At 48.7% G+C, this 23,122-nt stretch overlaps 1 protein-coding gene across 5 annotated transcripts in view; it reads left to right on the top strand.

Annotated features, from left to right (window-relative positions):
• Positions 1-78: 78 nt before the first annotated feature.
• The window catches only part of LOC122562859 (uncharacterized), a 78,369-nt gene continuing 55,325 nt past the window's right edge, over positions 79-23,122 (top strand). For 4 of the 5 annotated variants that reach the window (XM_088000330.1, XM_088000331.1, XM_088000329.1 and 1 more), the window contains exons 1-2: positions 15,421-15,542; positions 18,507-18,630. In XM_088000330.1, the coding sequence (XP_087856456.1) occupies positions 15,448-15,542; positions 18,507-18,630 (219 nt within the window). In that variant the 5' untranslated portion in view covers positions 15,421-15,447. Of the gene's footprint in view, positions 299-15,420; positions 15,543-18,506; positions 18,631-23,122 lie in introns of those variants that run through there. The other variant, XM_088000334.1, reaches the window with a different exon arrangement.

Here is a 23,122-nt window from a genome sequence, read left to right on the forward strand (position 1 = left end):
CCCCCCCTTTCCAAGGGGAGGGGGGTGGGGGGAGATGGTGAAGGCGCTGGGAAGGTGCAGGCTCCTGCCCGGTTTGGATTGAAGCCTCCCCCTCCCCAGGCCGGAGCCCAGGCTTCCCCTCCCCTGGAGGCCCTCCGGCCCTTCCCTGACCCCCCTGTCCCTCCCCTGGAGGATGGAGGGCGGCTGTCCAGGCTCCGGGAGCCCGGCGACACCGCACGGACACGGGCAGGAGCTCGGGGTCGCCGTCCGGGAGCTGCTCCAACTCCGGGAGTTCGGGAGAGCAACCTCCCTCCTGCAGGTAGGACCCTCACACTCACCCTCAACCTCCCTCACACTCACCCTCACACTCACCCTCACCCTCACCCTCACCCTCAACCACCCTCACCCTCACCCTCAACCTCCCTCCTGCAGGTAGGACCCTCACACTCACCCTCAACCTCCCTCCTGCAGGTAGGACCCTCACACTCACCCTCAACCTCCCTCCTGCAGGTAGGACCCTCACACTCACCCTCAACCCTCAACCTCCCTCCTGCAGGTAGGACCCTCACACTCACCCTCACACTCACACTCACCCTCAACCTCCCTCACACTCACACTCACCCTCAACCTCCCTCACACTCACCCTCAACCCTCAACCTCCCTCCTGCAGGTAGGACCCTCACACTCACCCTCAACCTCCCTCCTGCAGGTAGGACCCTCACACTCACCCTCAACCTCCTCCTGCAGGTAGGACCCTCACTCACACTCACCCTCAACCTCCCTCCTGCAGGTAGGACCCTCACACTCACCCTCAACCTCCCTCACACTCACCCTCAACCCTCAACCTCCCTCCTGCAGGTAGGACCCTCACACTCACCCTCAACCTCCCTCCTGCAGGTAGGACCCTCACACTCACCCTCAACCCTCAACCTCCCTCCTGCAGGTAGGACCCTCACACTCACCCTCAACCTCCCTCCTGCAGGTAGGACCCTCACACTCACCCTCAACCCTCAACCTCCCTCCTGCAGGTAGGACCCTCACACTCACCCTCAACCTCCCTCCTGCAGGTAGGACCCTCACACTCACCCTCAACCTCCCTCCTGCAGGTAGGACCCTCACACTCACCCTCAACCTCCCTCCTGCAGGTAGGACCCTCACACTCACCCTCAACCTCCCTCCTGCAGGTAGGACCCTCACACTCACCCTCAACCTCCCTCCTGCAGGTAGGACCCTCACACTCACCCTCAACCTCCCTCCTGCAGGTAGGACCCTCACACTCACCCTCAACCTCAACCTCCCTCCTGCAGGTAGGACCCTCACACTCACCCTCAACCTCCCTCACACTCACCCTCAACCTCCCTCACACTCACCCTCACACTCACACTCACCCTCAACCTCCCTCCTGCAGGTAGGACCCTCACACTCACCCTCAACCTCCCTCACACTCACCCTCACACTCACACTCACCCTCAACCTCCCTCCTGCAGGTAGGATCCTCACACTCACCCTCAACCTCCCTCCTGCAGGTAGGACCCTCAACCTCCCTCACACTCACCCTCAACCACCCTCACACTCACCCTCACACTCTCACACACTCACCCTCACCTTCAACTACCCTCACACTCAACCTCAACCACCCTCACCCTCAACCTCCCTCCTGCAGGTAGGACCCTCAACCTCCCTCACACTCACCCTCAACCACCCTCACACTCACCCTCAACCACCCTCACACTCACCCTCACACTCTCACACACTCACCCTCACCTTCAACTACCCTCACACTCAACCTCAACCACCCTCACCCTCAACCTCCCTCCTGCAGGTAGGACCCTCACTCACACTCACCCTCACACTCACCCTCACCCTCACCCTCAACCACCCTCACACTCACCCTCACCCTCAACCTCCCTCCTGCAGGTAGGACCCTCACACTCACCCTCACCCTCAACCTCCCTCCTGCAGGTAGGACCCTCACACTCACCCTCAACCTCAACCTCCCTCCTGCAGGTAGGACCCTCACACTCACCCTCACACTCACCCTCACCCTCAACCACCCTCACACTCACCCTCACCCTCAACCTCCCTCCTGCAGGTAGGACCCTCACACTCACCCTCAACCTCCCTCCTGCAGGTAGGACCCTCACACTCACCCTCAACCTCCCTCCTGCAGGTAGGACCCTCACACTCACCCTCAACCACCCTCACACTCACCCTCACACTCTCACACACTCACCCTCACCTTCAACTACCCTCACCCTCAACCTCCCTCCTGCAGGTAGGACCCTCACACTCACCCTCAACCTCCCTCCTGCAGGTAGGACCCTCACCCTCACACTCACCCTCAACCTCCCTCCTGCAGGTAGGACCCTCACACTCACCCTCAACCTCCCTCCTGCAGGTAGGACCCTCACCCTCACACTCACCCTCAACCTCCCTCCTGCAGGTAGGACCCTCACACTCACCCTCAACCTCCCTCCTGCAGGTAGGACCCTCACACTCACCCTCAACCTCCCTCCTGCAGGTAGGACCCTCACCCTCACACTCACCCTCAACCTCCCTCCTGCAGGTAGGACCCTCACCCTCAACCTCCCTCCTGCAGGTAGGACCCTCACACTCACCCTCAACCTCCCTCCTGCAGGTAGGACCCTCACACTCACCCTCAACCTCCCTCCTGCAGGTAGGACCCTCACACTCACCCTCAACCTCCCTCCTGCAGGTAGGACCCTCACACTCACCCTCAACTTCCCTCCTGCAGGTAGGACCCTCACACTCACCCTCAACCTCCCTCCTGCAGGTAGGACCCTCACACTCACCCTCAACCTCCCTCCTGCAGGTAGGACCCTCACACTCACCCTCAACCTCCCTCCTGCAGGTAGGACCCTCACCCTCACACTCACCCTCAACCTGCCTCCTGCAGATAGGACCCTCACACTCGCCCTCAACCGCCCTCACTCACCCTCACCCTCAACTACCCTCACACTCACCCTCAACCTCACACTCACCCTCAACTACCCTCACACTCCTTCTCAACCTCACCCTCAACTACCCACACACTCACCCTCAACCTCACACTCACCCTCAACTACCCTCACACTCCTTCTCAACCTCACACTCACCCTCAACTACCCTCACCCTCACACTCAACCTCAACCACCCTCACACTCACCCTCAACCTCACACTCACCCTCAACCACCCTCACTCACCCTCAACCTCACACTCACCCTCAAATACCCTCACACTCAACCTCAAATACCCTCACACACCCTCAACTACCCTCACTCACCCTCACTCACCCTCATCTACCATCACACTCACCCTCTCACTCACCCTCTCACTCACCCTAACTACCCTCACTCACCCTAACTACCCTCACTCACCCTCACACACCCTCAACTACCCTCACTCACCCACACACTCACTCTCAACTACCCTCACCCTCACACTCGCCCTCACACCCTCAACTACCCTCACTCACCCTCAACTACGCTCTTACTCACCCTCACTCTCCCTCAACTACCCTCACACTCTTACACTCCCTCACACTCTCCCCCACTCTCCCTCAACTACCCTCACTCACTCTCAACCTCACACTCACCCTTACCTAACCTCACACTCACCCTCACACTCTCCCTCACACTCTCCCTCACTCACCCTCAACTACCCTCACACTCACTCTCAACTACCCTCACTCACCCTCAACCTCACTCACCCTCACACTCATCCTTAACTACCCTCACACCCTCACTCACCTTCACTCTCACCCTCAGCTACCCTCACTCACCCTCAACTACCCTCACTCTCACCCTCACTCTCACCCTCACTCTCACCCTCACTCTCACCCTCACTCTCACCCTCACTCTCACCCTCACTCACCCTTACACTCGCCCTCACTTACCCTCAACTACCCTCACTCACTCTCACCCTTACACTCACCCTCAACTACTCTCACACTTACCCTCAACAACCCTCACACTCACCCTCAACTCCCCTCACACTCTCCCTCACTCACCCACGACACTCTCACTCACCCCCACTGACCCCCACTCACCCTCACTGACCCCCACTTACCCTCACTGACCCTCATTCACCCTCACACCCTCATCTACCCTCACTGACCCTCACCTACCCTCACTGACCCTCACTCACTGTCACCTACCTTCACTCACCATCACTCATCCCCACTCACTCTCACCTATCCTCACTCACCCTCACTCACTCACCTACCCTCCCTCTCCCTCCCTCTCCCTCACCCGCCCTCCCTCTCCCTCACCCTCCCTTACCCCCACTCACTCTCACTGACCCTCACTGTCCCCCCCCCTCACACTGTCCCCCCTCACACTGTCCCACCTCACACTGACCCCCCCCCACACTGACCCCCCCTCGCCGACCCTCCCTCACTCTCACCTATCCTCACTCACTCTCACTGACCCTCACTCACTCTCACCGACCCGCACTCACTGACCCTCAGGACCCTCACTGACCCCCCCCCCCCACACTGACCCCCTCAAACTGACATCTGTTCGACCTGCCTCTCATTCTCAGCCCTTGTTAGCCCTCATTCCTAACAGTGAGAATTAATGTGCTCACTCTCCCCACAGAAACCTAATATAAACATGCGTCAGGTCCAGGGAGATGTGGTAACTTGTACCCTGCTGGTTTCTTCAGAACAATTACTTCCCGGTGCTCACCCTTCTGCAGCCCTGAGTTCCAGACATTTCTGATGGAGCTGCTGTGTGCTGGAACAGTCTCTGACTTGGGAATGGTGTGCGATAGTTTGGCTAAACGGGTTGATTGTCCGTGAGCAAATGAGGTTTGGAGGGATTTGGGCCAGGAGCAGGCAGCTGGGACTAGTTTACTTTGGGATTATGGTTGGACTGAAAGGTCTGTTTCTGTGCTCTCTGACTTTGATAAGAATGGGAGAATTTCTGAGTTAAAGAGACGAGCTGCAGCCTCACAGCCTCCCCGGTTAAAAGACTCATTCTGAGGGATTGCCATACACACAGCTTCTGATGTGATTTGTGCATCTTTTAACTTAAAGACAGATACAAAGTGTTTTTAATTTATACTTATTCCCCTTTACAAGGTCACCTAGTAGAAGACCTCTAATACACCAACTTTTACTTTCCTTACATACTGGTGAAAGATTTTAGAATCTGATTTTATATTTCTTGCCATTATACTCTCATTCTGTCTTTTCCCTTTTGATCACGTTACTTGTCATCTGTTAATTATTTTCAGAACCCTTCTAATAGTCAGATTTTCTACCTTTCTTGGCAACATTGTAAGCTTTGTCTGTCAATCTAACACTCTCCTTAACTTCTGTCATGAGACACATTTGTTTCAATTTTCCAGGAATCGTTTTATTCCTCAAGGCAAGTTTTGATATTTATGGAGAACTATGAATTATTTCATTGAATGACTGTCAAGTGTCATATTTGGTCCAACCCGTCCATGCCAACCAGATATCCCAACCCAATCTAGTCCCACTTGCCACCACCTTTTAATCTAACTCCCTAACCTACCTCACTAATTGACCTCTTACAAACTCCATAATTGTTTAAAAGACGATAGTTTTAAATATAATCACACATCAGTCTGAAACTTTACATGAAATTCCATTATGTTATAACCACTAACAGAGAGCCCTTATGAATTGACTCTGTCTCACTATAAAAGGTTGAATCTAACATAGCCTGTTCCCTCAATTCGAGGTAATTGTCTTCAATACATTCCATGACCTTGTCCTCCAAGCTGACTTTGCCAATTTGGATTGCACAGTTGAAATGAGGGTTAAAATTCCCTGTGTTAATCCTCCACTCACTTCCTGATACTCTGCCCAACATTCTGATCACTGTTAGGAGGCCCCTAAAAATAACATTTCCAATACTCTTTTCCCATCGAATTCCTACAGTGTGGAAACAGGCCCTTCGGCCCAACAAGTCCACACCGACCCTCCGAACAGTATCCCATCCTGACCCATTCTCCTACTGAATGGACTCTCAAACTCGTAACATTCGCCTGTACCTGTGTTTTTGTTTTTTGCCGCTGTTTACCTATTATTTACTTATCGACGCTACTTAACTCTGATCTGCCTGACTTGCTCGCAAGACAAAAGCTTTTCACTGTGCCTCGGTACACGTGACAGTAAATTCAGTGCAATTCAATTCAATTACCCCGTACTAACATGCCTAACCTACTCATCCCTGAACACTCTGAGCAATTTAGCATGGCCAATCCACCCGAGCTGCACATCTTTGGACTGTGGGGGGAAACCGGAGCACCCGGAGGAAACCCACGCAGACACGGGGAGAACGTGCAAACTCCACACAGTCGCCCGAGGCTGGAATTGAACCCGGGTCCCTGGCACTGAGCCACCTTTAACTGTTTCACAGTTCCTTCCATGTTCTACGTGCCAATTTCCTGGGCTAAGACCCAGCTCCCCATTATCTTCACCCTTTATTATTCTGATGTTCCATTTGTCTGTTTCTAAAGGTCAGTTTCTCAAGGGGTGTGTGACAGCATCTCTGAATGGGTTAAATTAAAGTCTGTTTTTCCAACTCGCCACCACATTCTCAAGGGCAATAGATACCCTTGTCCTGTGAGTGAATAGAAAAAAGCATTATTTCCAATTTTGGTGCTAACAAATCACATCCCAATAATTATATCCATTTACTTGTATCCGTTCCGTTAACCTTGTTTGAAATGCTTTGTGTACTGATACAGATGACATGTTTAATTTTACTGTGTTACTTTTCCCTGCTGTGACTTTAGTTAACAATCCTCTAACATCATTATTAAACTCTCTATCCCTTTCCAATACAAGTTCCTCCAGCCTCTCCTCAGCACTCAATCCTGTGACCTGCAACCAGCCTCTGACCTTTCACAACAGTGCCTGGGAATTAAAGATTTTCTTTGTCTCTCGCTGAGCAGGAACTGGACCCAGTAACTCAAGCTTTGATCTGGAACAGTGTAAGGGTGGCATGCTGGCAATTCTTCAGATCTCATTCAGTACTTCCCTCTGCTATTTCAACACTTCATTTCTGTTACTTCAGCACTAATGTTATGAGGATAGGGCGGCACGATAGCTCAGTGGTTAGCACTGCTGCCTCACAGCACCAGGGACCTGGGTTCATTTCCAGCCTCGGGTGACTATCTGTGTGGGTTTCCCCTCACGATCCAAAGATGTGTAGGTTAGGGTGAATTGGCCATGCTAAATTACCCATAGTGTTCAGAGATGTGAAGGTTAGGGTGAATTGGCCATGCTAAATTACCCATAGTGTTCAGGGATGTGAAGGTTAGGGTGAATTGGCCATGCTAAATTACCCCATAGTGTTCAGGCATGTGTAGGTTAGGGTGAATTGGCCATGCTAAATTACCCATAGTGTTCAGGGATGTGAAGGTTAGGGTGAATTGGCCATGCTAAATTACCCCATAGTGTTCAGGGATGTGCAGGTTAGGGTGAATTGGCCATGCTAAATTACCCCATAGTGTTCAGGGATGTTTAGGTTAGGGTGAATTGGCCATGCTAAATTACCCATAGTGTTCAGGGATGTGTAGGTTAGGGTGAATTGGCCATGCTAAATTACCCATAGTGTTCAGGGATGTGAAGGTTAGGGTGAATTGGCCATGCTAAATTACCCATAGTGTTCAGGGATGTGTAGGTTAGGGTGAATTGGCCACGCTAAATTACCCATAGTGTTCAGGGATGTGAAGGTTAGGGTGAATTGGCCATGCTAAATTACCCATAGTGTTCAGGGATGTGTAGGTTAGGGTGAATTGGCCATGCTAAATTACCCATAGTGTTCAGGGATGTGTAGGTTTGGGTGAATTGGCCATGCTAAATTACCCATAGTGTTCAGGGATGTGTAGGTTAGGGTGAAATGGTCATGCTAAATTACCCCATAGTGTTCAGGGATGTGTAGGTTAGGGTGAATTGGCCATGCTAAATTACCCATAGTGTTCAGGGATGTGTAGGTTAGGGTGAATTGGCCAGGCTAAATTACCCTTAGTGTTCAGGGATGTGTAGGTCCGGGTGAATTGGCCATGCTAAATTACCCATAGTGTTCAGGGATGTGAAGGTTAGGGTGAATTGGCCATGCTAAATTACCCATAGTGTTCAGGGATGTGTAGGTTAGGGTGAATTGGCCATGCTAAATTGCCCATAGTGTTCAGGGATGTGAAGGTTAGGGTGAATTGGCCATGCTAAATTACCTATAGTGTTCAGGGATGTTTAGGTTAGGGTGAATTGGCCATGCCAAATTACTCCATAGTGTTCAGGGATGTGCAGGTTAGGGTGAATTGGCCATGCTAAATTACCCCATAGTGTTCAGGGATGTGTAGGTTAGGGTGAATTGGTCATGCTAAATTACCCATAGTGTTCAGGGGTGTGTAGGTTAGGGTGAATTGACCATGCTAAATTACCCATAGTGTTCAGGGATGTGTCAGTTAGGGTGAATTGGCCATGCTAAATTACACATCGTGTTCAGGGATGTGAAGGTTAGGGTGAATTGGCCATGCTAAATTACCCCATAGTGTTCAGGGATGTGTAGGTTAGGGTGAATTGGCCATGCTAAATTACCCATAGTGTTCAGGGGTGTGTAGGTTAGGGTGAATTGACCATGCTAAATTACCCATAGTGTTCAGGGATGTGTAGGTTAGGGTGAATTGGCCATGGTAAATTACCCCATAGTGTTCAGGGATGTGTAGGTTAGGGTGAATTGGTCATGCTAAATTACCCATAGTGTTCAGGGGTGTGTAGGTTAGGGTGAATTGACCATGCTAAATTACCCATAGTGTTCAGGGATGTGTAGGTTAGGGTGAATTGGCCATGCTAAATTACACATAGTGCTCAGGGATGTGTAGGTCCAGGTGAATTGGCCATGCTAAATTGCCCATAGTGTTCAGGGATGTGTCGGTTAGGGTGAATTGGCCATGCTAAATTACACATAGTGCTCAGGGATGTGTAGGTTAGGGTGAATTGGCCATGCTAAATTGCCCATAGTGTTCAGGGATGTGTCGGTTAGGGTGAATTGGCCATGCTAAATTACTCCATAGTGTTCAGGGATGTGCAGGTTAGGATGAATTGGCCATGCTAAATTACCCCATAGTGTTCAGGGATGTGTAGGTTAGGGTGAATTGGCCATGCTAAATTACCCATAGTGTTCAGGGGTGTGTAGGTTAGGGTGAATTGGCCATGCTAAATTACCTATAGTGTTCAGGGATGTTTAGGTTAGGGTGAATTGGCCATGCCAAATTACTCCATAGTGTTCAGGGATGTGCAGGTTAGGGTGAATTGGCCATGCTAAATTACCCCATAGTGTTCAGGGATGTGTAGGTTAGGGTGAATTGGTCATGCTAAATTACCCATAGTGTTCAGGGGTGTGTAGGTTAGGGTGAATTGACCATGCTAAATTACCCATAGTGTTCAGGGATGTGAAGGTTAGGGTGAATTGGCCATGCTAAATTACCCATAGTGGTCAGGGATGTGTAGGTCCAGGTGAATTGGCCATGCTAAATTGCCCATAGTGTTCAGGGATGTGTCGGTTAGGGTGAATTGGCCATGCTAAATTACACATAGTGCTCAGGGATGTGTAGGTCCAGGTGAATTGGCCATGCTAAATTACCCATAGTGTTCAGGGGTGTGTAGGTTAGGGTGAATTGACCATGCTAAATTACCCATAGTGTTCAGGGATGTGAAGGTTAGGGTGAATTGGCCATGCTAAATTACACATAGTGCTCAGGGATGTGTAGGTCCAGGTGAATTGGCCATGCTAAATTGCCCATAGTGTTCAGGGATGTGTCGGTTAGGGTGAATTGGCCATGCTAAATTACACATCGTGTTCAGGGATGTGAAGGTTAGGGTGAGTTGGCCATGGTAAATTACACATAGTGCTCAGGGATGTGTAGGTCCGGGTGAATTGGCCATGCTAAATTGCCCATAGTGTTCTGGGATGTGTCGGTTAGGGTGAATTGGCCATGCTAAATTACACATCGTGTTCAGGGATGTGAAGGTTAGGGTGAATTGGCCATGCTAAATTACCCATAGTGTTCAGGGATGTGAAGGTTAGGGTGAATTGGCCATGCTAAATTACCCCATAGTGTTCAGGGATGTGCAGGTTAGGGTGAATTGGCCATGCTAAATTACCCATAGTGTTCAGGGATGTGTAGGTTAGGGTGAATTGGTCATGCTAAATTACCCCATAGTGTTCAGGGATGTGTAGGTTAGGGTGAATTGGCCATGCTAAATTACCCATAGTGTTCAGGGATGTGTAGGTCCGGGTGAATTGGCCATGCTAAATTGCCCATAGTGTTCTGGGATGTGTCGGTTAAGGTGAATTGGCCATGCTAAATTACCCATAGTGTTCAGGGATGTGTAGGTTAGGGTGAATTGGCCATGCTAAATTACCCATAGTGTTCAGGGATGTGTAGGTTAGGGTGAATTGGCCATGCTAAATTACCCATAGTGTTCAGGGATGTGAAGGTTAGGGTGAATTGACCATGCTAAATTACCCATAGTGTTCAGGGATGTGTAGGTTAGGGTGAATTGGCCATGGTAAATTACACATAGTGCTCAGGGATGTGTAGGTCCGGGTGAATTGGCCATGCTAAATTGCCCATAGTGTTCTGGGATGTGTCGGTTAGGGTGAATTGGCCATGCTAAATTACACATCGTGTTCAGGGATGTGAAGGTTAGGGTGAATTGGCCATGCTAAATTACCCATAGTGTTCAGGGATGTGTAGGTTAGGGTGAATTGGCCATGCTAAGTTACCCATAGTGTTCAGGGATGTGTAGGTTAGGGTGAACTGGCCATGCTAAATTACCCATAGTGTTCAGGGATGTGCAGGTTAGGGTGAATTGGCCATGCTAAATTACCCATAGTGTTCAGGGATGTGAAGATTAGGGTGAATTGGCCATGCTAAATTACCCATAGTGTTCAGGGATGTGTAGGTTAGGGTGAATTGGCCATGCTAAATTACCCATAGTGCTCAGGGATGTGTAGGTTAGGGTGAATTGGCCATGCTAAATTACCCATAGTGTTCAGGGATGTGTAGGTTAGGGTGAATTGGCCACGGTAAATTACCCATAATGTTCAGGGATGTGTAGGTTAGGTGCATTAGTCAGGGGTAAATGTAGGGTACGGGGTATAGTTTTGGGTGTGTTACTCTTTAGAGGGTCATTATGGACTTGGGCCGAAGGTCCTGTTTCCACGCTGTACGATTCTGTTAAAAAATCCTCAAGCCTTAGAATCCAGAAATGAATAAGGTCGGAAGCAGAATCCAATTGAAGTGAAGACTTGTTTAGTGTTTACTCTTCAGGAATATTGCAGGTAATGGAAGCCCTTTGGAGTGCAGCAACTGTTGTCAATGTAGAAAACTGTCAGCCAGGTAGTCAACAATCTGGTAACCACCAAGAATCTCATTTCAGTGTGGATGGAGACCTGGAGACTGGGAATAGCGTTCCTGCTCCTCTTTTATGTCTGCCTGAGGGAGTAGATTAGACTTGGTTTAACTTCTCTTTGAAAAGGTGTGCCTCAGACAATGTGGCCCTCCCTCAGTACTGCAGTAGAGGATCACAGCTTCGAAGGGGGTCAGTCAGCCTATTGTATCTGCACCGACTGCCTGAATGAGCACTTCACCAGCATCATTCTCTGTCTTCTCCCTTCAAATGAGTGTAATTCCCTTTTGAATCGTATAATTAAACCTGATTTAGACAGGTTTCTTGCACATTGTAAAGGGTTAACATGATGAACACCGTCCTATCTAATTGCTCCCACAAGCTCGCAACGTATTCCCTCAACGTTTTCCTTTTCATGTGTAGATCACATTCCCTTTGGAAAGGTGCTGGATTGTAGAGCTATTACTGGATGTTATTTTTAAATGGTATGGGACGCTAGAGCGGGTGTGTACAATTTGGACAAACTGCCAAAACCTGACATACCACAAGAACATCATTCCTGATGAAGGGCCTTTGCTCGAAACGTCGACTCTCCTGCTTCTCGGATGCAGCCTGACCTGCTGTGCTTTCCCAGCACCACGCTCTTGACTGTAATCTCCAGCATCTGCAGTGCACGCTTTCGCCATACAATAACAAAGAGCAGAGACCCAGGGTATGATTTATCAGCGAAACTGTTTTCAGTGCAGGAAGGTACAAATGGCAGCAGCCTCTGAGCATGAGCCTGCCCTCACCAAACATCTCCACACGATGAGACTGTACAAAAGGAGTGTGAGAATGAGAGAGTGAGAATTGGGACTGTTCCTATCCCCAATGACTGGGGTAGCGGGGTTAATTGGTGAATTGCAATAAAATGACCTTGAATTTCTCCTTCTCAGAGGAGCCAGCAGCACATACCGACAGTTGTAAATGGTGCATTGAACTATGGAAGTCTCAGAGTAAAAAGAGAGAAAGGAATGGGGAAATCTCCACACGTTGTGCCAAGGGCTTATTGATTAGATTCCCTACAGTGTGGAAACAGGCCCTTCAGCCCAACAAGTCCACACTGACCCTCTGAAGAGTAATCCACCTACTCCCTCTGACTAATGTACCTAACACTACGGGCAATTTAGCATGGCCAGTTCATCTAACCTGCACATCTTTGGATTGTGGGAGGAAACCCACGCAGGCACAGGGAGAATGTGCAAACTCCACACAGACAGTTGCCTGAGGCTGGAATCAAACCTGGGACGCTGGTGCTGTGAGGCAGCAGTGCTGACTGCAGAGCCACTGTGCTGCCCCTTGCGAACTCCACACAGACAATCATCTGAGGGTGGGATGGAACCTGGGTCCCTGGCGCTGTGAGGCAGCAGGGCAGACTACGGAGCCACCATGCTGTCTCGATGTACAGTACAATGACCAGATCTTACTTGGAGAACTGCGTTCTTTAATGCAACTCTACTGCAGGGAATTTTGTCTGTCCTTCAACCTTCATCCCTGAGGGTTGAACAGAGAACACCCATACAATCATAGATTCCCTACAATGTGGAAGCAAGCCATTGGACCCGCATCCCACCAAGACCCACCCCTCTACCCTATCCATGTAACCCCACATTTCCCATGGCTGATCCACCTAGCCTGCACATCACTGGATGCTAGGGGCATTTAGCATGGCCAGTCCACCTAATATGGATGGTCCATGCTTGTAGGCAGTAATGCTACAATGGCGAGCTGTTGCCTTCTGCGCAGAAGACTCTCCTGCTCTGGTTAACTGCCCTCAGACATACTGGCAGGATTTACAGACTGACAATCAACCCTCATAATCACTTTACACCTTCCACCACCAAAGAAAGCCCCAGTGTAGACATTAACCCAGCACCACCAGAATCCTATTGTAAAGTAATTCTTGGGTGTAGGACACAGAGAGACTATAAGGAAAATATACACGTACACAGACGCGTTAGTTATAGAAAACAGAAACAAAATCTTCAGCCGATCCTTTAATAATTTAGGATTCTGAAGGGATGAAATTCAGTAGGAGATGTAAGGCCATCTGATGAGTTAAGAAGCTCTTAAGATCAATTGAATAACTGGGCTGAAGAGTGGAAGTTGGAGTTTAATTTGGATAAATGTGAAGTATTGCATTTTGGTAAACCAAACAAGGGCAGGAGTTGTACAATTAGAAGTCGGGTTTTGGGTAGTCATAGGGTCCTATAGCACGGAGACAGGTCCTTCAGCCCAAACTGGGCTATGCCAACCACAATAACCCTGTTTCCCTGCACTTGGCCCAGACCCTTCTAAACTTGTCCTATCCGTGTCTTTGTCCGAATGCCTTTTAAATGTTAATGTACCGGCCTCAACCACTTCCTCTGGCCCCTCATTCCATATGCGTACTACCCTCTGTGTAAAACAGTTACCCCTCAGGTTCCCTTTTATTCTTGCCCCTCTAACCTTAAACTGATGCCCTGTAGTCCTTGATTCCCCAATCCTGGGTAAAAGGCTGAGTGCATTCACTCTCGCTCCATGCCTCTCATCATCTTATACACTTTAGGGTGTAGGTTTGCTCACTGAGCTGTAGGTTTGATATCCAGATGTTTCATTACCTGGCTAGGTAACATCATCAGTGGCGACCTCCACGTGAAGCGAAGCTGTTGTCTCCTGCTTTCTATTTATATCTTTTTCCTGGATGGGGGTTCCTGGGGTTTGTGGTGATGTCATATCTTATACATTTTTATAAGGTCCCCCCTCAGTCTCCTAGGCTGTAAAGAAAGAAGTCCGAACTTGTCCAACCTCTCCCTGTAACTCAGACCCTTGAGTCCTGGCAACAGCTTTGTAAATGTCTTCCACACTAGTGTTGTAGAACATAGAGACTTAAGGGTCCAGGTACATAATTCTTTGAAGTTTGTGTTGCATATACATAGGAGAAAGTGAGGACCGCAGATGCTGGAGATTAGAGTCAAAAGTGTGGTGCTGGGAAAGCGCAGCAGGTATACATAGGGTGGTTAACAAGATATATAGAATGTTTGCCTTCATCGCTCAGCCCTTTGAGTATAAGAGATGGGACATTATGTTGAGGTTGTACAGGACATTGGTGAGGCCTCTTCTGGAGCACTGTGCCCAGTTCTGGTCGCCCTGTTATAGGAAGGATATTATTAAACTGGAGAGGATTCACAAGAGGCTTTCCAGGATGTTGCTGGGAACGGTGGGTTTGAGTTATAGGGATAGGCTTGGGACATTTTTCACTGGAGCGTAGGAGGTTGCGAGGTGCCTTATAGACATTTATGAAGTCATGAGGGGCGTAGGTAAGGTGAATGGTAGGTGTCTTTTCCCTAGGGTGGGGGATTTCAAGACCGGGGGCATATTTTTAAGGTGAGAGGAGAAAGATTTTAAAAAGACTAGGGCAATTTTTTTACGCAAAGGGTCAAAGTGGTGGATGCGGGTACAGTTTCAATGTTTAAAAGACGTTTGGCTAAGTACATGAATAACAAACGTTTGGAGCGCAGGCAGGTAGGACTAGTTCAGTTTGGGGATTAGGATCGGCATGGACGGGTTGGACCGAAGGGTCTGTTTCCATGACTCTATGACTATGGAAGCTCAGCACAATTATAACCTGTCACGACCAGAATGGTAGAAGTTGAACTCTGAGCTTGTTCCCCTTCCGCTGAGACCCTTATGTCCCAGTGTGAGAGAGTGAAAAAGCCGCTGGGATGGATTGAGGGAGGGAGTGAGAATGGTGACCAGGGCTAGCCAAGTGTCCCGGTTAACTGGAATGAATTCTGTTGGCCATGCTGTATTCGTTTCCATTCCTGTACCAAGGGTAAGTCTATCCTGGACACGCAAGGCAAGCGGTGGGGGACTGTCTGTAACAATGTCCGGGACGGGGTGGTGCCCTGTGTTGTCGCCCCCCCCGGGTCCAGTAACAGATGTTTCACTGTCAGAGACTTGGATGGCAGCACAAACACTGGAAGGGGTTGCGTTCAGTAACAGGCAGGTTGTTTGACACCAGGCCAGCAAGAGTGAGGAGACGGGAGATGTCATGTCGCTGTGGTATGAAGTCCATTACACGAAACTGAAGGAGCAGCTCGGCAAGGACAGCCTGACTCCCGTCCAGCGGTACCGCTGCAGGAAGAGGTAGGCTGGCCACGAGACCATAGGTTGTTCCGGTTGCGGCTGTCCAGGACATCGGTGAGGCCGCTTTCGGACTCCCGCGTTGAATTCTGGAACGAGCTGCCAGAGGAAGTGGCGGAGGCTGGCACAATTACAGCATTTCATGGAAAAGAATCCCGACAGTGTGGAAACAGGCCCTTCAGCCCAACAAGTCCACACCGACCTTCCAAAGACTAACCCACCCAGACCCATTCCCCCTACCCAATTGGTCCACTTTCCCCTGACTAATCCATCTAACCTACACATCCCTGAACACTATGGGTAATTTAGCATGGCCAATTCACCCTAACCTACACACCCCTGAACACTATGGGTAATTTAGCATGGCCAATTCACCCTAACCTACACACCCCTGAACACTATGGGTAATTTAGCATGGCCAATTCACCCGAACCTACACATCCCTGAACACTATGGGTAATTTAGCATGGCCAATTCACCCTAACCTACACATCCCTGAACACTATGGGTAATTTAGCATGGCCAATTCACCCTAACCTACACATCCCTGAACACTATGGGTAATTTAGCATGGCCAATTTACCCTAACCTACACATCCCTGAACACTATGGGTAATTTAGCATGGCCAATTTACCCTAACCTACACATCCCTGAACACTACGGGGTAATTTAGCATGGCCAATTCACCCTAACCTACACATCCCTGAACACTATGGGTAATTTAGCATGGCCAATTTACCCTAACCTACACATCCCTGAACACTATGGGTAATTTAGCATGGCCAATTTACCCTAACCTAGACACCCCTGAACACTATGGGTAATTTAGCATGGCCAATTCACCCTAACCTACACATCCCTGAACACTATGGGGTAATTTAGCATGGCCAATTCACCCTAACCTACACATCCCTGAACACTATGGGGTAATTTAGCATGGCCAATTCACCCTAACCTACACATCCCTGAACACTATGGGTAATTTAGCATGGCCAATTTACCCTAACCTACACACCCCTGAACACTATGGGTAATTTAGCATGGCCAATTCACCCTAACCTACACATCCCTGAACACTATGGGGTAATTTAGCATGGCCAATTCACCCTAACCTACACACCCCTGAACACTATGGGTAATTTAGCATGGCCAATTCACCCTAACCAGCACACCCCTGAACACTATGGGTAATTTAGCATGGCCAATTCACCCTAACCCACACACCCCTGAACACTATGGGTAATTTAGCATGGCCAATTCACCCTAACCTGCACATCCCTGAACACTATGGGTAATTTAGCATGGCCAATTTACCCTAACCTACACATCCCTGAACACTATGGGTAATTTAGCATGGCCAATTCACCCTAACCTTCACATCCCTGAACACTATGGGGTAATTTAGCATGGCCAATTCACCCTAACATACACATTCCTGAACACTATGGGTAATTTAGCATGGCCAATTCACCCTAACATACACATTCCTGAACACTATGGGTAATTTAGCATGGCCAATTCACCCTAACCTGCACATCCCTGAACACTATGGGTAATTTAGCATGGCCAATTTACCCTAACCTACACATCCCTGAACACTATGGGTAATTTAGCATAGCCAATTCACCCTAACCTTCACATCCCTGAACACTATGGGGTAATTTAGCATGGCCAATTCACCCTAACATACACATTCCTGAACACTATGGGTAATTTAGCATGGCCAATTCACCCTAACATACACATTCCTGAACACTATGGGGAATTTAGCATGGCCAATTCACCCTAACATACACATCCCTGAACACTATGGGGTAATTTAGCATGGCCAATTCACCCTAACCTACACATCCCTGAACACTATGGGGTAATTTAGCATGGCCAATTCACCTGAACCTACACATCCCTGAACACCATGGGTAATTTAGCATGGTCAATTCACCCTAACCTACACATCCCTGAACACTATGGGGTAATTTAGCATGGCCAATTCACCCAAACCTACACATCCCTGAACACTATGGGGTAATTTAGCATGGCCAATTCACCTTAACCTACACATCCCTGAACACTATGGGTAATTTAGCATGGCCAATTCACCCTAACCTACACATCCCTGAACACTATGGGGTAATTTAGCATGGCCAATTCACCCTAACCTACACATCCCTGAACACTATGGGGTAATTTAGCATGGCCAATTCACCCTAACCTGCACATCCCTGAACACTATGGGTAATTTAGCATGGCCAATTCACGCTAACCTTCACATCCCTGAACTCTATGGGGTAATTTAGCATGGCCAATTCACCCTAACCTGCACATCCCTGAACACTATGGGTAATTTAGCATGGCCAATCCACCCTAACCTACACATCCCTGAACACTATGGGTAACTTAGCATGGCCAATTCACCCTAACGTACACATCCCTGAACACTATGGGGTAACTTAGCATGGCCAATTCACTCTAACGTACACATCCCTGAACACTATGGGTAATTTAGCATGGCCTATTCACCCTAACCTACACATCCCTGAACACTATGGGGTAATTTAGCATGACCAATTCACCCTAACCTACACAGACATGGGGAGAATGTGCAAACTCCACACAGTGGCCCGAGGGCAGAGTCAAACCCGGGTCCCTGGCGCTGTGAAGCAGCAGTGCTAACGACTGAGCCACCATGCCACCCCTTACAAGGCATCTGCAAGGGTGTATGAATAGGAAGGATTCAGAGGGATATGGGCCAAGTGCTGGCAAATGGGACTGGATCAGTTTCGGATATCTCGTTGTCATGGATGAGTTGGACCGAAGGGTCTGTTTCCACGCTGTATATTTCTCAGACTGTATGTTTGTAGGTTTCGACGCTGATGCGAGAGAGTCCGTTATCAGTAAGTGGATACTCGTTGGGGAGACCTCGGGCTGTTGTTGGGTTTAGTGATGGTTTTGTGTGTCTGTTGCAGGAATCCTCCACCCCGCTCCCTGTGTCCCGAGGAAACCAAGATGAGGAGCCTACCCCAGGAGGCAAGGCAGTACCTGAAAGCCTGGGCAGCAGCCAACAACTGCAGCCCCAGTCTGCCCGAGAGGGTAAAGAGAGAAACGTTTGCATTTATATAGTGTCCTTTATCGCCTCAGCTCACTCCAAAGTGTCCTTTATTGGACACGGAAGCCTTTTGGGGTGTAGTCACCTGTGAAGGAGGAAACTCAGCAGCCAGATTACGCACAGCAAGCTCCCACCAATTGCAATGTAATTGTGGCCGGTCAGTTTATAACTGGTGTTGGCCAAGGGATAAATATCAACCAGGGAAACTTGAAAGGATGCAGAAAAGATTTACAAGGATGTTACCGAGACTGGAGGATTTGAGCTGCAGGGAGAGGCTGAATAGGCTGGGGCTGTTTTCCCTGGAGTGTCAGAGGCTGAGGGGTGACCTTATAGAGGTTTACAACATCATGAGGGGCATGGACAGGATAAATAGACAAAGTCTTTTCCCTGGGGTCGGGGAGTCCAGAACTAGAGGGCATAGGTTTAGGGAGAGAGGGGGAAGATGTTAAAGGGACCTAAGGGGCAAATTTTTCCCGCAGATAGTGTTGTGTATGGAATGAGCTGCCAGAGGAAGTGGTGGAGGCTGGTACAATTACAACATTTAAAAGGCATTTGGATGGGTCTTTGAATAGGAAGGGTTTGGAGGGATATGGGCAAAGCGCTGGGAAATGGAAGGAGATGAGATTGAGATATCTGGTCAGCACAGGCCAGTTGGACTGAAGGGTCTATTTCTGTACTGTACATCGATGACTTAATGATTCTATGACACACGCTCACACAGACACACAGGGAAGGACTTATATACTTAATGGTAAGGTCATATGAAGTGTTTCTGAACAGAGACCTTGGAGTGCAGGTTCATAACTCCTTGAAAGTAGAGTCGCGGGTAGATAGGATAGTGAAGAAGGCGTTTGGTATGCTTTCCTTTATTGGTCAGAGTATTGAGTACAGGAGTTGGGAGGTCATGTTGCGGCTGTACAGGACATTGGTTAGGCCACTTTTTCAATCCTGATCTCCCTGATAAAAGAAGGATATTGTTAAACTTGAGAGAGTAAAGGAAAGATTTACAAGGATGTTACCAGGGTTGGAGGATTTGTGCTATAAGGATAGGCTGAACAGGCTGGGGCTGTTCTCCCTGGAGCGTCAGAGGCTGAGGGGTGACGTTATAGAGGTTTACAAAATTATGAGGGACATGGATAGGATAAATAGGCAAAGTCTTTTCCCTGGGGTCAGGGAGTCCAGAACTAGAGGGCATAGGTTTAGGGTGAGAGGGGAAAGATATAAAAGGGATATAAGGGGTAACTGTATCACGCAGAGGGTGGTGTATGTGTGGAATGAGCTGCCAGAGGAAGTGGTGGAGGCTGGTACAATTGCAACATTTAAAGGCATCTGGATGGGTTGAAAGAGGTTTATTGTCACGTGTACTCAAGTTATATAAGAACAGTGAAAACTATACAATGTCACAACACAGTGCTATATTAGGTACAAAGTACCTAGGTACAAATCCAAAGTAGAAAGGAAGGGTTTTGAGGGATTTGGGCCAGTTTAGGATATCTGGTCAGCATGGACGAGTTGGACTGAAGGGTCTGTTTCCACGGTGCACAACTCTATGACAAGTGAGGTAATGAAAGAGCATCACTTGAGAGGGAGAGTTGAGGGGGAGCGGGGAGGTGATGTACAGGCCTTTCGGTTTATCTAAAACACAGCACCTCAGCCTGAAATGTGTGACCAAGCCTCTGGCCTGATTCCTGAACAGTGGCTGCAGTGAGGGACCCAGTGCAGCTCTCTCCCTTGCTGATGCTGGGGGAGGCAGCACGTTCGTGGCACAAGTATGGGAATTCCTTTGCCCAGTTTTGTCCCCATCCTGTCCCCACACTGGGACTGAGGTACTACAGCCTCTATACCAGGCTCAGTGGGCCACTCTGTACTGGCAGCAGGATGATCCTGAACTCTACTGTCCCCCAAGTTGTGGAGCAGCCTGAAAGGGCAGTGGGAGCAGCTTCAGTCATGGACTTCAAAAGGAAGTCAGGGTCTGGGACTGTGGTGGAGGTGAGCTCAATGGAGGCACAGGGTGTTTAATTAAATGGGAATGATGTACAGGGTGCGGGGAAAAGGCAGGCTAATGGAACTGAGCCGCAGTGCTCATTCAGTGGAGACCTGGTGGGCTCAATAGTTTCCCTCAACAATTCTGTGGCGTTGAACAAGTATTCAAAAAGGAGAAATGTACAGGGTCACAGTGTTGGGGCGACAGATATTTCCTTGGGAAATATAAACTGCAGCAAATGGAAGTTTGAGGTGCTGCGCTGCAGAGATTATAACCTGAAGAAAAGGGGAACTGTGTGGTCACATGGGTCCCACAAAGACATGTCTTATGTTTTTCACAAGAAGTTAGATTTCAATGCTTTGGTGATGATGTGGAGGGGCTGGTGTTGGACTGGGGCGGGCAAAGTCAGAACTCACATGACACCAGGTTACAGTCCAACAGGTTTATTAGAAGTCACAAGCTATGGGAGCGTACCGTCAGGTGAAGTGAATACTATTGTGAGATGGTGGTGTAAGTGTCTTGGGAATAAAGATCAGCAACAGAATTTGGATTTGTTTAAATACAGCAGACATTTAATTGGCACCTTATGAACCGGCACTCTCGATAAACCGGCGTTACCGGAATTTTGCCGTTTTACCGTAGTCTTTGCGATTGACCAACTAGTTAGTTGAGGGTGTGAGTGAGAAGGCTCTTTGCTGGTAAGTTTTATTTAAGGCAAAGTTGCATCATTATTTAAGTGATTTATGATGTAAATGGAGTATAACATGGTGTGTATTGCCCCTGCATTATGTTTCCATTTCTTACATTGATGGTATGGATCTCTTGACTACCTGGAATGTTTGATCAATTCACACACTCTTGGGTCCATGGATGCCCAGTTAATAACATGTCTGCTGTAGTTTATTACAGACCGGTGATCAGTTGAGACAAGGATCTGCTAAAAGCCAAATCGCACTCTCTTTTTAATTGGCAAAGAGATTATGTGCAAAGACTTTTCAAAAAGGGAAGTAAAATTTCAAATGCAAGCTAAGACCTAGGTCCAACTGACTGGCTGTTAAATTGAGAATCACCACAAAATATCATCAACAAACCCTAAGGGAACTGTGAGGCATTCCATCCCTTTTGTCTAGACCCACAGACTTTGTGCTTGTATTATCCAAATTTCCATCTACGATATTCCCAAAAGGAGTATTTGTCTCAAATGTTTGTGCATCGTACATATGAATGAATGAGGATGTGTGTGCACTTGGATTTAAAAAGGCAGGTTAGTAGTTAATAATCTGTTTTTACCTCCTGTTAGAGAATCGATTTGCTATAATAAATACATTTTTGTTTTTCTATTTTGATGAAACCTGGTGTCAATTTCTTTTAACTTAGATTGTGCTCATGGTTAGGTATTAACCACCCTGGAGATGGAATTGGTCATATTTCATATTTGTAACAATTCTGGAATGTTGGGGCTTCTTTCCAGTGCAGTATTCCCACCAGACCATGACAATTGGAAAAGACTGAGGAGATGGGATAAACTTTCGCAAAAATGGGCCTCCTTTTGTATTGATTGGTCAATTGGGAATGACCAAAGGGTTCGGGCAGCAATGTGGATTTGGACATTACTGGCGGGGTCAGCATTTATTACCCAGCTCAGTCTGTCCAGAAGGAGGTGGTAATGAGCTGCTGTCTTGAGCTGCTGTGGTCCATTTGGTGTGGTACACCCACCATGCTGTGAGGGGGGGGGGGGGGGGGAGGGGGCAGTACAACTCAAGTCACACTGAAGGGACAGCAGTATATTTCCAAGTCAGGATGGCGAGTGGCTTAGAGTGGAACTTGCAGGTGGTGGTGTACCATGCATCTGCTCTCTTTGTCCTTCTCGATCGAAGTGGTCGTGGGTTTGGAAGGTGCTGTCAGAGGAGCCTTGATGCGTTACTCCAGTGCCCTTTGTAGATGGTACACATTGCTGCGACTGTGTGTTGGTGGTTAAGGCGGTGGATGATGAAGGTGGCAGATGTGGTGCCAGTCAAGCAGGTTGCTTTGTCCTGGACAGTGTCAAACTTCTTGAGTGTTTTTTCGGGGCTGCACTCATTCCTGATGAAGGGCTTATGCCCGAAACGTTGACTCTCCTGCTCCTCAGATGCTGCCTGACCGGCTTGGCTTTTCCAGCACCAAACATTTTGACTCTGATCTCCAGCATCTGCAGTCCTCACTTTCTCCCAGTCGCTGCAACCTCACTGCAAAGTCTCTTCCAAGGATGCCCACCCTTGAAGTAGTTCTACCCTCCCTCCACAAGGATCTCCGTGAGTCCCTCTCTCTCACTGTACCCCTTAGGTCGTCACATTTATGATCAAGGGTTTATGCCCAAAATGTCGACTCTCCTATTCCTCGGATGCTGCCTGACCTGCTGTGCTTTTCCAGCACCACACTTTTCGACACTGAACCCAGTTAAGGAAGTGGGGAGTATCGCACCACACTCGTGACTTGTGCCTTGTAGATGGTGG

The sequence above is a fragment of the Chiloscyllium plagiosum genome, unplaced genomic scaffold, assembly GCF_037043375.1.
Source record: "Chiloscyllium plagiosum isolate Xiang-an unplaced genomic scaffold, Cpla_swu_hap1 HiC_scaffold_24, whole genome shotgun sequence".
In the NCBI taxonomy this organism is placed as follows: domain Eukaryota; kingdom Metazoa; phylum Chordata; class Chondrichthyes; order Orectolobiformes; family Hemiscylliidae; genus Chiloscyllium; species Chiloscyllium plagiosum.